Source organism: Elgaria multicarinata, chromosome 9, assembly GCF_023053635.1.
Source record: "Elgaria multicarinata webbii isolate HBS135686 ecotype San Diego chromosome 9, rElgMul1.1.pri, whole genome shotgun sequence".
Lineage (NCBI taxonomy): Eukaryota > Metazoa > Chordata > Lepidosauria > Squamata > Anguidae > Elgaria > Elgaria multicarinata.
Window position 1 is genome coordinate 21,272,009 of NC_086179.1, and position 16,676 is coordinate 21,288,684.

Consider the following 16,676-nt stretch of genomic DNA (forward strand, 5'->3'; position numbering starts at 1 on the left):
CATAGCTGGTTCAAACTTGGAGTGTCCTGGTTCATAGCTCAGTCATTTAGCCGCTGCGCAAAATACATCTTAAACTTTTAGGGTTGATTTTCATTATGCTGATGATACCCAGCTCTATCTCTTTCCCTGTTCTAGCAAGGAAGCATTCACAATGGGTTATGCCCTCCACCCCATCCAGGGCAAGGCAGGGAGCATGTGACCATTGTTTGCCCAGTCCCTCCACCTGGCTTCTCTCTCCAGTTCATTCTCAGCCTTTGTCCAGAGCTTCCAAGGAACATCGTTATTTCTACTGTTTCTTTTTAAGCTATCTCTTTTAATAAAACATTCCATTTTGTTCAGCCTTTTCCGATGCATCAGTCTTCATTATTTTATATACATTTAATATACAGAAACGCTAGCTTAATTTTTTTAAAAAAATACTCTTATCCTTTGTATCTTTTACTTCTCAGACTTTCCCTTTGAATTTCTCCCTTTGGGCAAGTGCCTATCCAAGCACAGTCAAGAAAGGCATATGGTCAGACATCTGATTAGTCAGAAATATGGGGCACAGCAATAAAGAGTTGCATGTCAGACTTCTGGTGAATCAGCTGGGGTGCACTCTGACCGGACAATAGCCGCAAAGTGAGTTGGCTCACGAACCCAGCACTCCGCTTCAGTGCTACACTGCCTCCTGTATGCTCCGACATAGGGCTCTGTCACTCTCATTGACTGATTCCTCTCTCCCCATTACCAAAATGCATTAGAAAGCAGATTCATCACTCTTGTTTCAGCAAGCGCTGTGCTCCTCTCAGGAGTCTGGGGATGAGTCCCCTGACCCAAGGTTGTTGCCAAGGGGAAGGAAAAAAGTAGGCATCCAAGTCAACCAAACTGAACCCTACTAAGCCAGACTCACCCAGATCCTCTTTCAGGACAATAACAGTCAGATAAAGAAGAGGAAGAGTGGTCTGATGTGGAAGTGTTACAAGAAGCTTCCACCACTAGAATTTTTTAGCAGCGATGATTTCCCCCCCTTGCTTGTGAAGGCTATGACTGATTTAGACATAAAGGATGCTCCACAGGATTCTGACAAACCAACATCAAAAACACCAACCTTTCCCCCAGAACCTAAGTCCACCATCAGAGAGGTGCGTTTTCAGTCATCCTTCGAATAATAATAATAATAATAATACATTTCTTTCCCACCTCTCTGATTGGGTCGAGGTGGGGAACAACAATAAGCATAAATTACATAAAATACTGATTAAAAACATGGTATACACTGTTTAAAAACATCTTAAAAGCATCCTAAAAACATACTAAAATACCCTAAAATTCTACTGGATAGGCCTGCCGGAAGAGCTGATCAGGGCAGAATGACCTGGTTATCTGCAAGGGTATTCTAATGAAGTCATCTCTTCCAGACGTTCTTCTACATATCATATCTAGAAGTTGACGTGGAAGGCCTTCTTAAAGTGGTGCAGAAGAAAAGGGGTCAACTGCGAGTCTCTCGCTTCCTGCAAGAAGGTTTGGAAATGGGGGTGCCAGCTAATGCCCTGCACAGGGCAGGTTTTGGCACTAAGTTCAGTCCTTTCACACAGCAGCAGAACACCTCTGGGGGCGTCTACATATGTTAAACATCCTCTGAAAGCAGCTACTCTTCTAAGTCCACCAGTAGTAGTTCCTTACCTAGAGTCTACAAGTTGTACTTTTGGCTCTTACAAATCTCCTTAAAAAACCTCTCAAATCTATTTCTCTTAACCTTCTTTCCCGAAAGGTTGTGTTCCTGCTAGCAATTATGTCTGCCAAACAGATCTCAGAACTGGTGGCCCTTTCTGTGAGAGATCACCTTTGTCTTTTTCAAAAGGATTACCTACTACTCCGTCTGCTTGACGTTTCTCTAGTCTCAAAATACTCTCCTGCTATCCTCCCTTCACACCCTTCTGAGAGTTCTTCGCATAAGCAGGATATATTTTTTTTTATATCAGTTGCAAATCACATTCCTTATTTATCTCTTTCAATCCAAGAGCTATGGGATTGGAAGTGTTTGGACCAATTCTAGTATGGTGGATGAAGGAATGTATCATCACACCATACGCAATTCTGTGAACTCCGAAGCATAGAGCTGTTACTGCCCATTCTTACTCCAGCAACAGCCACTTTGGCCACATTCAGCAGAAATGCTCTGATGTCAGCCAGTCTAATACTTGTACCTTTGTGAAACATTACAAATTGGGTACTTTTATTCAGTGGAGGATAGAGCATGCCTATTCCCTCCCATGTTCTGCTGATTGGTGTGTGCACATCCCATCATAAATGCCTCCTTGCTAGAACAGAGAACATAACATTGTATATTCACTATGAAGGGTTCCTTCCCGTTCTAAGCCATGGAAGCATCTACACCACACCCCAAATTTACAGAAGCTGAGTTATAGGGGATGTTAAATTCCTTAAATCATCTATGCACTTCCAATTTCACCCTGCTCTCTTGGGGGTTTGGTCGGCCCCTCAAATTGCTTATATCCTTTTCTACATTCATTCTCCTTCCTAATTGTAATAAGCACTTCTGGATCCCTGGAGTTATTCTGCCTGTTGCTTGGTCATGAAATGAATTGGAGAGAGGAAGAGCCAGATGGTGAGACTAGGCCAAAGCATCGGTGTGTGTTCCCTGCCTAGCCCTAGGTGGTGGTGGGGCATAACCCATCATGGATGCCTCCTTTGCTTAGAACAGGAAGGAATTTTCATAGTGAGTATCCAATGTTCTGTTTTTAACTGATGCCAAGGAGGCTGTGAAAGGTCCCGGTCCATTCCCTAGATCAAGTGAGTTTTCGATGTGGGTGAACAAACTGACGTTCAGTCCACACAACATGGAGTTCTTTTTGGTTAGTAGTCAAGCCAATCCGTGATTGGGAGGTCAGGCTGTCTGGATGGCTTATCACTTCATTTAAAGGACCAGGCATGCAGCTTGGGGCCATTCTTGGATCCAGCACTGCTCTTGGGAGGTCAGCTGACAGTGATAACCAAGAGTACTTCAGCGCAGTTGCGAGAGATGCACTAGCTGCACCCCTTCCTGGGGAATGCAGAACTAGCCACAGTGGTTGCATGACATAATTACCTCTTGTCTAAATTATTGCAATAGGCTCTACATAGGGATGTCCTTGAAAAGAATTTGGAAAGTACAGCTAGCACAAAATATGGAAGCCAGGTAGTAGCATGCATGTTGAATCAGCTTTATTGACTTCCAGTTTGTTTCCGAGCTTATTTCAAGGTGCTGCCTCTTTCCTATAAAGCCCTAAATTAGTTGGAACCAGGATATCTGAAAGACTGTTTCCTCCCATATAAACCTGCCCATATTCTGCAGTCGTAGAGGCCCTGTTATATGTAACATCATCTTCATAGTTTAAGTTAGTGGATTCTCAAGGCAGAGCCTTTTCTGTAGCAGCACCCTCATTATAGATCTCTCTTTCAAGAAAGGCCAGACTAGTCCCACCTTTAGCATGTTCCATATGGACAGTGAAGACTGCTAAGTTTGTAATGATTCTTAAGGTTATACTCTGATTTTAACATAATGAATGTTTCTGCTCCTATTTTTTATTGTTTTGATGTATTCGCTTTAATTTTGTTTTTACTAAAATTGTATTTTCCAAGTAAGCCAAGCGATTCATAAACATATCTCTCTTTAAAGAAACCGGGCATGTGGGGTTAGCAGGTGAAATGAGTGAAGAGTTGTCAGCTGTTCTCTCTGTTGGACAGGCGGCTGTTTTCAAGGACCGCGAACAGAAGGAGGTTGAAGCCATGCATGCCCTCAGGGAAGCCAACCTGGCAAAGATGACCATGGTGGATCGCATTGAGGAAATAAAGTTCTGCATCTGCCGCAAGACGGCCAGTGGGTTCATGCTCCAGTGTGAACTCTGCAAAGACTGGTTTCACAGCACCTGTGTGCCCCTCCCCAAAACCAGCTCCCAAAAGAAGGGCTCAAGCTGGCCTTCCAAAGAAGTCAAGTTCCTGTGTCCGCTTTGCATGCGTTCTCGAAGGCCCCGCCTTGAGACCATCTTATCCCTCCTGGTGTCCTTGCAAAAGCTGCCGGTGCGGCTGCCAGATGGTGAGGCGTTGCAGTGCTTGACAGAGCGGGCTATGAGTTGGCAGGACCGAGCGCGGCAAGCTCTGGCTACTGATGAACTGTCCTCTGCATTGGCCAAGCTTTCGGTGTTGAGCCAACGTATGGTAGAGCAGGCTGCGCGGGAGAAGACCGAGAAAATAATCAGTGCAGAACTCCAAAAGGCCGCAGCTAACCCTGATCTACAGGTAGGAGGGGAATGCAGTATATGACTTTGATTGTTTCTCTGTATGTAAAACATTTTTTCTCTTTCTGGAAACAATTACTGTTTTCCTTAAGTATATACTAAGAACAGTCACGTAGTCTGATTTGAATGCAGTCCTCATTCTGTGACCAAATATTTTGAAGATTTCCCCCCTTAAATATGCGGAAAGGCTTATAAAATAAGGTGATAACGTGTATTGGGGGATTTGAATAAACTGGTTTGTTACCTAAGCACAATAGTTTCCCTCAAGCACATAGAATATACAGCAGTTTGTAGACTGTAATAACCCAAGAAGAACATTTGTATTTCCGTGCCAGAAATTCCCAAACCTTACAAACAGGACAGCTTTTAAAACATGAATACAAAATGAATGCAAGTCTACTTTGATATTGCTTTACTTATGGGCGTATAACTTTACTATTCAGGAGTTAATAACGATACTGTGTCATGTCAGCTGTTCTCTCCTTTTTTTAAAAAAAAAAGTTCCTAAATTCACTGTATGTCTTTCCTGGCTCCTATCCATGCACCTCAGGGAGGTTTACCTAATTTTGGACATCCCGCTCCAATAACAGCAGAACTTGAAATGCATGTCTGGCGCAACATCATTGTTGCAATTAGCAACTTCCATGTATTTGAGATTACCTATGTATGGTTAATAACTTCTACTGTTTCCAAGGGATGGTAGTTCAGACAGTGAAGAAGCTAGCTGTGATGATGCTCTCAGGTGCTATGGATAATGAAAGGTCTTCAGAGTTCTCAGTCAGTCACTTCTAAGGATTAGAAATTAAGGCTCCACCATATGTAGATGTTATGGTTACAGTTCCTTAGGATCTAAATTGCATTCATAGGCCAAAGACTCCAAGTAAAGGAGATCTTATGCTCTAGTCTTCTTGTTTCCTTGTGCGTGTTTCACTGGAGACCCTGGTTGTTTTCACAAAGTGTCTTTCACCACTTAGGGCCACTTGACTAGTTTTCAGCAATCCGGCTTTAACCGGGCAATGAGTAGTGTGTCATCATCTCCACGGCAAACTGCGGACTATGATGACGAGGAAACGGATTCAGATGAAGACATCAGGGAAGCATATGGCTACGACATAAAGGTCAGTACAGCAATAAAAATCTCTGAACAGTGTAATTAACAGTCGGTTCTTTTTCTTTGGTAAAACTTCTGCTAACTTTAGAGTAGGTTACCATCATAGCTGTAAAATTGGATGACGCTCCAAGGTGATCCAAGTTCTGTTGTGAAGTTTGCAAGGGCTTTTAAAACTTACTGCACTTGAATTAACTGACTGGAAATGAGCAAAAATGCATTGTCACCATCATTTTGAAAGAAGTATTGGCTCTTCTTTAAGATGTTTACTGTATTGATTAAAACAAAACAAAACGTAAGACACATTTCTACAAATGAATATACTAGATTAACCTAGGCTGGAGAATTCCTGATAACAGACTTAGGGGGTGTCTCATTAGGATGGCTGGATTCTACTCTATACACCCGTATCTGTGCTCTGTTCTGTTTTAGGACAATGCCAGTGTAAAATCCTCCAGCAGTCTCGAGCCCAACCTCTTCTGTGATGAGGAAATACCTATCAAATCTGAAGAAGTTGTAACGCACATGTGGACGGCGCCATCCTTCTGTGCTGAGCATGCATACTCATCAGCTTCTAAAAGCTGCTCTCAAGGTAATGACATTTTCTGCCCAGATGGGAGCATCTCCGGGATTGTCTGACCTCTAAGCACTATGTCGCACTTTGAGTGGCTTGTGTTGGCTGGGTCATTCACTATAATCCTGATTTCTCCTGCTGTGTTAGAACATATAAGCGACTTTATGTTTTGTGTAGCCATAAAGAAGAACTTGCCATCAACTTGTCACCAACTACCAAGAAATTGAGTTTTTGAAATACTTTCTGAAATCCTAACAATTCTTTTTATGATATGAAAAATCAAAATGTTATATTTTAACTTTCTCCCCTTTGTCTTGTGCCGTTTTGGCTTCTCTCTGAAAGGTTCCAACACCCCAAGGAAGCAGCCGCGTAAAAGCCCCCTGGTACCTCGCAGTTTAGAACCGCCTGTGCTCGAGTTGTCTCCTGGAGCCAAATCACAGCTAGAAGATCTAATGATGATAGGAGATCTCCTAGAGGTATCTCTGGATGAGACCCAACACATCTGGCGGATCTTGCAGGCAACACATCCACCATCTGAGGACAGGTTTCTACATATCATGGAGGTAAGGACATAACATTCTCTGCAGACAATAGTGTATTCTCTGAACATTTTTTCAGGCTGCTATCCCCGATCTGAGAAGAAGGGACCTATAAGACCGATTTCTACCAGGGTGGATTGATTTAAATCAGCAAGGGAAAAGGTCAATTTAAATCATTGATTTAAATCAAGTTTCCAACTGAATCTTTTTCGTATATTTTCTGAACAGTGTAAATCTGACCACTAAGTGACGTTAACTGACCACTAAATAGAGTATTAAAGAGTGAATCTTACACAGTTTCATTCATACAAGCAGGCTTTGCATCTTTTTGTCTGACTGTATATTTGGCACACTCTTTTATTTTTTTTACCTATAGAGGGAATGTCTTCAAAATATTTCCTTATAGAGTCTTTCTTATGACTAGCACTCATTACAGTTTGAGGTTAACAGCACTTACCTAGGAGTAAGCCCCATTGAACTCAATGGAACTTATTTCTGAGTAGAAATGAATAGGATTGTGCGTGTGTTGTTTTTGCTTTGTCTGGTTTTTCAAACTCAATTTTTCTTCCCCAACACATTCTTGCTTTTTTGGGGGGGCTTCTGATCTTCACATTTTCCATTCTTCAAGTTGTTGCACATACTTAGGCAATACTGATTTGAGCCAAGAAATGTATTATTCTCTCTGTGTGTGTTATTCTCTCTCTCTCTCTCTGTGTGTGTGTGTGTGTGTGTAAGGGTAAGGGATCAGCAACTGAAATCCCCAGGGCAGGATCCAGCCTCCTGAATAGAATTAGCTGCTCCCTTGCTTGCTAATTCAAGAGGCAAAAAGTGGTATATGATGCTTAGGAGCCCACTTCAGGAAATGGTGAGGAGGCCTTAGCCCTCTCTCCACTTTTCAGACTGGTCCTTCAAGAAAACTAGTAGTTAATTAGGGCTGTGTATACAAACTATCACCCTTCCAAATTGTTTAACTTCCATCCTTTGGGCTTCAGAATAGAGCGCGGCGCTCTAGACTTTAACTTCAGCTATGCTGTAAGCTTCTATTGTGAAACTTAACTGGTTTCTTCCGTCTCTTGGTTTGAAATAGGCATTGATGTTTCCAGCTGGTGTTCCAGTTAGACACAGTTATGGGTCACGTTCCTTATTTCTCCTGCTGTGCTCTTAATACATGGCATCTTTTAAAGCTTAAAGGATTGCTAGTTTTATTCAGCACCTATGCTGTGTTTTAAAATTAATCTTGGACCGAAACATGGTGATAAGAGTACATATTTTGCAAGTAGGCGGCCCAAGGTTACATCCCTGGCACCTCCAGGTATGGCTGGGGAAGGCCGATGTCTGAAAACTTGGAGAGCTGCTGGTGGCGACTGTAGACAACACTGGAATAGATGGATCAGTGGTTGTTTTCAGTCTAAGGCAGTTTCCTACGTAAGATGGATAAAACTCAGAATTGAAGCACCTGTTCATTCAGATCTTGTTTTCTCTAGCTTCACTACTGTATGTTTGTGCATTGCTTTACATACTCTTCTCCTACGGCCTCTGCCAATGATGGCTGAGTTCCTAAAATTGGGTGGAGGTGGACGGAATGGCACTTTGCTTCCATTCAACAGTGAACAGTTTGCCCAAGTGTATGACAGCAGAGTGAGTGAGTACACCAAGATGGCACATTTGCGGGAAGCATTACAGCATTTACGGAAGTTGGTGCCTTGGCTTTGTTTGCATGATATGCCATTGGAATAACTTTGCAATGATCTTAATCTGTATTTTGTCAAATTGTTTCTTGAAGGATGACAGCATGGATGAGAAGCCATTAAAAATGCGGGGAAGGGACTCTTCTGAGAGGAAACGGAAGCGCAAGCTAGAGAAAGCAGAGCAGTACTTTGGTGAAATGAAGCAGAAGTCTAAGGAGTTGAAGAAGTTGGAGAAACCCAAGAAGAAGAAGCTAAAACTGACCATGGACAAGACGAAGGAACTAAACAAACTGGCCAAGAAACTGGCTAAGGAAGAGGAGCGGAAGAAGAAGCGTGAGAAGGCAGCTGCAGCAAAGGTGGACCTGGTAAAAGAGTGCACAGAGAAAAAGAGGGAGAAGAAAGTCTTGGATATCCCCTCCAAGTATGACTGGTCCGGAGCTGAGGAGTCTGATGACGAAAATGCAGTGTGTGCTGCACAGAACTGCCAGAGGCCCTGCAAGGACAAGGTGGGTCACCTTGGCTGAACCTTTTCAGAGATCGTTGCTAGCCTGCTTCAGACGCCAGGGCTGTGCCTTAGAATTTTGTCATTTTTGATTTTAAAGGGTAGAGACCATAAAATATTGGTTCTTTAATCATTAAGAAAGAACTGTACGGGTATATGTATCTGTCTAGGCCCTGCCAAATCAGAATTCAGTCTTGCCAACTGGATTCTGCACATTGGCAGGAAGAATGCAGTAAAGAATGCAGTAAAGAAATGGGTGAATTTGAAAATAGTTTCCCCATCTGATAAGTTTTCCCATCTCCTCATCTTTCCTTCCCTGCTGGCACTCTAGAACACCTGCTGACTGACACCCAGGAGTTAATTCCAGACTTGACAGAGAACTATTCCCAGGCCTTGGTGTGTATCGAAGTGAAAGTCTCTAAGCTGGCCGTGCAGTCTTCGTCTAGGAAAGTTAATCTTCCAAAAGCTCTTGCATAAAGCCTGTGAGCCCTGAGTCTGCAGGTTGAGGGAAACCACATGCCGCACTGCCCCACTTTCTTGCTGGAGGTAAATCTGCAGAGCTTTTAGAACTGATCGGATTATAGAAAATTAAATCTCTTCCGCCCTGGAGACCCTTTTCAGGTCCACTTGCAGCAACTTTGGACTCGAGTTTCAGCTCTGCAGGGGACAGTCTGCTGGAAGCAACACTCATACTCATAGTAGTTTTGTGCTGTTCAGGGAACATTCCACAAAGCTGCTTTGGATGTGTATGCACACATAGCTAGGATTCACCTCTGCGTCAGCAATGCCAGCTGGTGCTTATGTGCAGTAGTGCAACTGATCATGTTGTGTCGAGGGGGAAGGGATAGCAGTGTGTGCACTAACAGAGGAGGCTTGTGCTCGTGAGCAACACACATTGCTCTTGACAGAGTGTGGCTCTCGCTGAAAATAAAGCTGTCCCTTTTCCATAAAACACTCCAAATGTAAATCCTACACAAGTGCAGAAACTGCTGCAGAAATTTCCATACACCGTAAAAGCCAGTTTTTTGCTGCAGGATTTAACTGCAGAGACCTAGGAAACACTGTGAAGGCACTTCAAATCTTTCTATTTTCGTTTTTGGACTGATCACGCACACTATCCATGGCAGCTCAGGGCAGATAAACGTGTATATAACATCCTTGCTAATTTATTTCTAATAAACTTCCAAAAATATTTTCAGAAGCTAGTTTTAAATGCACTGCCAATTCACGTTTATCCCTATCTAATGAACACTTGTCCAAACAAAAGTCTTCAAGTGTTAAAGACTGCTAGGCTTTGGTAAACGTCAGGAAGAAGAGTTCCAATGCAGGGTGCGATTATCAAGAATGATTCTTTGCATGCCCTCATTGTGTGTGTATTGCATTTTTATGCTTAAGGCACACTTGACTGATCTAAGAGATCATGGTTGGACATATAAAAAGTGGTCTTTAAGAGAGTGTATGCACCTAGGCCATTTAGAGGGAATCAGTACAGTAATGTGCTCCTAGTGACTCATTCCAGGAGATGGACCATTTGTTTGGCAGCAGTTAAAGCTTCTAGAAAAAACAAACCCAAACCATCCAAGCTCATATCATGGGACTCCAGCCTCAAGGTTATGAAGGCAAGGATGGTTCCTGAGCTCTGAATATGGAAGTGAAGCCACAGCTGCTTTACCAGGTGGTGGAACACACTTCTGGCTGCTGTCTCAAGCAGTGCTGTAAGCTTGAGGAAGCAAGCTCAATTGATGGAGAGGCTAGTCTCTCCCCCCACCCACCCACCCGAAATCATTGGTGGGATTGGTAGGCAAAGGGCCTCAATCTTTCTTTGATGGAGTTTCAGTTGATTTTTCTCCTGTGTGGCCAGACTCCCGATTATAGATTCTGCAACACTTGGATTGAATAATAATAATAAAAAGTTTAGCTGTTTCATCTGCACATAGATAATAACAAATTCCATATCTACACCTGATCTCTCATTTGGCCATAGTAGGAGTGCATTATGGAGCTCCATAAAGAAGATCTGGGAAGGAGGGGTGAAGCAATCTCATTTTGCTAGACTTTGTGGGATTTTTCTCTTAATAAACAAAATTGCTTGAGTGATTCCATGAATGCTAGTTCTGCAGCTATCATATCGGTATCTCATGGCCAAAATTGTTAAAGTCTGCAGCAAAGTCTAACAAGGTCAGTATGGTTTTTCTCCTGCTTTATGTGGAATTTGACTGAAAAAGCCACAATCACAGTCTCCATGCCATTTAAATGAAAAGCCAAGTTGGCAGGGTTTTTGTTGGTTTGTTTGTTTTCGAAAACTAGCTTTCAGAGTGCAGTTTACCATTTGGAAAGGGTCCACTGGATGGTATTTTGAAGGTAACAATAGTGGCAGAGAGAAAAATCTGTCCATTGACTTGTAGAATCCAGTTTGCTTCATGACTTTAGTGGCACACCAACCTAAGTGGCTCACCATCCCAATGAAGACATTGAAGGGAGGATTCTCTACCTTCTAAGATGATAACGATCTGACCAGGGCAAAGGTGTTGGCCTGTTTCCCCAGTAGGTACCCACTCTTTCCGTTTTAATCTCTTTATTATTTCCAAACACCAGTAAATAAAAAACACTAACAAAACAAAATATACATATAAACACACGCCCACAAAAATAAGGCAAAACAAAATCAAACAAAACACCAAATAAAATGTTCTTCCAATATTCTCCTCAGCAAAAATATATAACAATGTTATTATTATTATTATTGTTTTTCTTTATCACTGTCAAATCCAAATCTCTAATTTCTCTCTCCACATTTTCTACACTATTGGTTGAACCCACAGAGATACAAGTCATTTTTTTCTCATCCCTTCATAAAGTTTACAAAAGGTTCCCATTCAGTTATAAATCTTACAGTCAATTTTCCCCTCATTATTGCCGTGAGTTTCACCATCTCCGCTAGCTCAAACATCTTCAGTAGCCATTCCTCTGTTGTGGGCACTATTTTGCCCTTCCATCTTTGTGCATATATCAGTCTTGCAGCTGTCGTCATATATAAGAATATAGTCCCATGGTTCTTTTTCATCTGCTCATCCATAAATCCCAAAAGAAAGTAGGTACCCAGTCTTTCCACATTAGCACAGAATGTGGAACCCAAAGTGTGTGCTGACATAAGAGTAGCACCTGGAACTGGACAAGATCCATGGTTGTCATGGAGACAAGTTTCCAAGCCAGCTCTGAGGAGCTGGCCTTGGCATGTGTGTTGATCCCCGAGCATAGTGGGGCTGTCCAGCCTCCAGCACCATGAATATACATATTCTGCATTGGATGACCTAAGCACACATTCACTCCTCAATGAAGAGCCAAAGGTGTCTTTGCCAATAACTGACATTTCTCTCCCTGCACTGCAGTTTGGATATTTGAACAAGACCAAAAGCAGGCCGTATTCAGCCAGTCTCATAATGTACAGAATGGCACTTGGCTTCATCCATAATTTAACTAATGGATAATGTTGAATTGACCACTGACTGTCTAAATCAGTGGTCATGACCCAAAAGCGAGTTGCGGGATCAGTTCAGATGGGTCGCGGCAAAGCTGTTACCACCAAGTTGGGCATGGAGAACGTTGTGAAAGTTGGTCCCAAGTTGCAGGTTAGGACTGCAAGATGGGTCTCAGGTGTGGACCAATTGAAGACCACTGGTCTAAACCAGTTGAAACCCAAAACCAGGCCTGCAGTGGCAGGAAGTGAGATGAACAGCACCTTCCTAACTATTCTTTAAGTCCACTACTTGGAGACAAGATAAATTTAAGCTAAAGAGGTAGGATATTAGGTTTAAATGTTGGATTACTGTGAATGTGCTGTACTTAATTCATCCTGGTAGTGTTAAGGTCAGACTTACACATTTTTAAATCCTTTTGACAACGGAAACAAAACATTTCTCAGTGCAGAGAGTTAAAGCTGTACTTCTTTTTTGATGACAGCATGCTTGTCTTTTGTTTGTGTCAGCTGTTATTTTTACACTTCAACTCGATGGAACATATGCTCTTGTTACAGTCCTGCCATTACTTAGTGGCCACTAACTCCCTGCCTCATTTGTGCAAAGGAATCCTTTGATCAGTGACTCAGCACTGCTAAAAGCCAAAAAGTAGGCGTAACTTAGAACAGCCAAAGGAGAGAGAAATACTGTCTTCAGCATGGACATGAATTCAGGAGGCTTCTGGATTTTACCACAGATCAGTATTTCAGTGATCTACAATTACTGTGGGGGAGCGATATTTTTTTTTAAAAAATTAAGGCATAAAGAGTGCACTCTCAACAGTTCCCAGGGACAAATGGGACAAAAACTGGTGGTAAAAATCAAAGTTTAAGTGCTAGAGGTGGATGGTCTGCTGCAACTTTATTCTTATGGTGGGTTGAATATATAAAGCTGCCTTACACTGCGTCAGACCATCTATTCTTGTACTTTCTATTCAGCCTGGCAACAGCTCTCTGTGTTCTTAAAGGTTTGGTATTTCTGGGGATTGAGCTAGGACTTTGTGTATATAAACAATGTGTTCCAATACGGAGCTATGGACCCTCCCCTTAATTTTGAAATGCCTTCCCATTTTGCTTTTCTGTGTAGGCAAATCCACAAATTCCAGCTTTGCATCATGAAAAGCTGGTTTGTGCTCAGGAACATTTTTAATTCTTGATGTGTGTGCGTGTGTGTGCGCACGCATGTGGACGTGTGAGAATAATTAAATGGCCAAAGGACATCTTAATTATTCAAAACGTAAGTCTTCAATGTGCAACGGCTGCTATTTCCATTGTGTCTGCTCCTGGCCTGTGAGAAATTAACTGCCAGTAGTTTCACTTCAAAACTGGGATAGAGCTAATGTCATTTCCCTGATTTTATTTATGTAGAGTGCCGTGGATGTTGGTGATGAAATATAAGAGGCTTTTTGCCTGCTTATTCAATTCCACAGGATTCTCGGTGGTACGAAGGTTTATGCAAGTAATGTATGCCCATATTGTACAAGAGCTAGTGTGTTGTATGAATCTCAGACTCTTCTGGATGTTCATGCTCTACAAATACTGCTTGTACATAAATGAGGATTGAAACACAGTTGCAGTGTTTAAACCGTGAAGACTGCTGTGGCTCTCTACAGGGAGTCTTCCTTCTCAGACTCTTCCCTGGAGCCCAGCCATTTCCACTCACCAGGTTTGGTGTTCAACTCTCAGCCAAGTGTTCTGCACTCCTCAGTCTCCCCTTGAGCAGCTTTGAAGTTGCCTGGAAACACATGCTACAGGCGTGGTGGCATCTACCACTAGTTTCTGACATCATGAGTCATGCTACTGTCAGGGTGAAGCTCTAGGGTGAGATGGAGCTCTGTTCAGTTCTCTGAAGAGGCATGGTTGGGTGATAAGAATGAAGGCCCTGCATTAACCCCTTGCTTCTCTAGAGACCTCTGAAGAGTACTCTAGCTTTTCAGACCGTCTGCTTCTATAATGCTAAGCTAGAGAACTCTTGCCACTTCTTTGTGAGTGTTTTTTCCTTTCTTCTTTTCCAATATAGTTAACACCCATCTGTTGTCTCTTACAGGTAGACTGGGTGCAGTGCGATGGTGGCTGTGATGAATGGTTTCATCAAGTTTGTGTTGGGGTCTCGCCAGAAATGGCGGAGAATGAAGACTATATCTGTATAAACTGTGCAAAGAAACAGATGCAGGGGCCAGGTAGTCCGACACATGCACCACCTGCTCATTTCCTGCTGAGCTACAAGCTTCCCATGGAGGACCTCAAGGAGACAAGTTAGCGGCCGCTTGGTCTTGCTGGGACTTGAGGGAAACGGAACACTAAAAAGGTGGCGTGAAGCTAATATAGCCACTTGGAATGCTGCACTTACACAAACGAACGGCCCTATAGCGGAGCTGGCCCCGTGTAGCTGGCTTCCTTTACACGAAGGGATGTCCTGGGCACAGGGGTACTGACCCAGCTATGCAGATGCCACCCTGTTGGAAGTCCCCGCCAGTATTTGTACTCCCGTGTTTCCTACGTAAGGCTGAGCGAAGCTACGGTCTTCAGGCTGAGCAGATGTGAAGCCCATGGATTATGCTTTTCTGCCTCAGCAGTTCAAATAGGGGAGGGGGCACTGGTGAGGAACCTGAACCCCACAGGTTTGCCCCATAGGGACACGTCGGTTGTGCGGCAGTGAAGGCTCCTGCTCGGCCTCTTTGTGTTGTTGAGGCACCAAGGCAACGTTATGTGCGTAAGGAACCTGTGCTAAGCACCGTGCAGGAGGGGACAGGAGAGGGTGGGCAAAATAACTTAGTTCCTGTTTGGTTGTTAGAAGGCAAAGGAACGCTAGGTCTTGAAAGCATTGGTTTTGTGTTTACCCTAATTCTTTCTGGGATATCTTCCCATCTTGGGGAAAGCTCACACGTAAATTAACATGTAGCTGAGGTCTGTATCCTTGGCGAGACACTCCTTCCTGCACTGGTAGCCATTTCCCTCTGTCTTAGGCATTATGAACACCCTGTCTCACTAAGTTGTCTGAAGCAAGGTGCAGCTGGTAAAGTGGGTCCCATGAGCCCACGGGATGAACGACTGGGACCGAGAGCAGCCCAGCTTTCTCACGAGTCCACACTGACCTGCTTCTGTGAAAACTTCAACTCACGAGTATTCCCAGCTCCATCAAACTGTAGTCTCGCAGTTCTAATCCGCAGTCCAGAGATGCAGATGGCAGCCCTGCTTCCTTGCCTTTACGTTTCGATGGATTAAAGGCCTAAGCTTGGCTACAAATCCGGTTCGACCTTTCCCCCCTTGCTCTTCTGGAAGGCAGGTGGCTTGGGGGTATGTGTCCCGGGTGGCAATTGTTTTAGTAAACCCATTTTTTAAAAAGGACTGGTTTTTACTTTTTTCTATGTCTCAAACTACTGACTTGTTCTACAAAAAATAGATTATTTTTCTTTGGTTTTTATACTTACCACGGTTACCAGCAGCACAGAAAAAGAGAGAGAGGCTCACTAAACAAAAACCTGCCTGCAGGCTTGGTTTTTTTTTACTTCATTCCTTCCTTGTAGTACAAGGAACTTAGCAGTTACTTCCCACATCCTTGCTCCACCTGCTGCCTGTGTTTTAAATAGGTGAAAACATTTCATGTGCTACCTTCATGTTGGGGTTTGTTCTGTTAGCAAGGGCACTTGGCCCTTGCTATCTCCCAGTTTATGCTGGCTTTTATGTAAGTGAATGGCTGAAACTGGCCATAGTGGTGTCTTTCCACCTCCCTCCCTCCATTATCTATTGTGTTTCCATTCTTCTACAGTTCTAGGAGTGTTGTAACTATAGTGTCCAGTCTTATTAGATGCAGGGGTTGGGATTTTCTAAAAGATAAAATCTGTAGTGTTCTGCCTTGACTGTTTTGTGTCCCTTCTGTTGTATCCAGCACTCGCAGACCTCACTGGTGAGCATCTCTGTCATGAAGCACTATGTTGACGTCTCCTGTCTGCATATGATGCACTTCCATTTAATTGGGATATGGGGTGTTCCAGGCCCACCAGTTTTCCCGGGGTACTTCTACCTTAACCCTGAGATCTCTGTGAAAAAGAGGAAAATGCTGAAAAGTTTCTTTTAAGTATCCACCATATGCTGAAGAGGCAACCCCCTCTTGCTTTTGTTTTAAGATTAAATGGAAAAAACAGTTTCCCTCCTCAGCAACTTAGGTGGCTGTAGTTTCCATTTCAAAGAAAGCCTTGACTATGTGTTTGGGTCTCTTCTCTCCCCCCCCCCCCAATTTATACACAGCTTTTTGAATTGCAAATTGAGCTTTAATTCAGAAGACAGGTGTGATCCCAAAAGGTGGCCATAAGGTAAGAAAACACAGTAGGTTGTTCAAAGAACAAGTAAGCCAGAATATTGATCCTCAGTTACTTCATCAACATCAAATACCAGCCAAAGTTGTAACAGAAAGCTCAGGTGGATATACTTGAATTATCACTGACTTTTGAACAGAAAACTTGGAAAATGG

At 43.1% G+C, this 16,676-nt stretch overlaps 1 protein-coding gene across 4 annotated transcripts in view; it reads left to right on the forward strand.

Moving 5' to 3' along the window:
- The window catches only part of KDM5A (lysine demethylase 5A), a 55,296-nt gene extending 39,231 nt beyond the window's left edge, over window positions 1-16,065 (forward strand). For 3 of the 4 annotated variants that reach the window (XM_063134919.1, XM_063134920.1, XM_063134921.1), the window contains 6 exons: window positions 3,730-4,281; window positions 5,255-5,398; window positions 5,821-5,980; window positions 6,305-6,525; window positions 8,285-8,695; window positions 14,253-16,065. In XM_063134919.1, coding sequence (XP_062990989.1) covers window positions 3,730-4,281; window positions 5,255-5,398; window positions 5,821-5,980; window positions 6,305-6,525; window positions 8,285-8,695; window positions 14,253-14,465 — 1,701 coding nt within the window. In that variant the 3' untranslated portion in view covers window positions 14,466-16,065. Of the gene's footprint in view, window positions 1-3,729; window positions 4,282-5,254; window positions 5,399-5,820; window positions 5,981-6,304; window positions 6,526-8,284; window positions 8,696-9,022; window positions 9,211-14,252 lie in introns of those variants that run through there. The other variant, XM_063134922.1, reaches the window with a different exon arrangement.
- The last annotated feature ends 611 nt before the right edge of the window (window positions 16,066-16,676 follow it).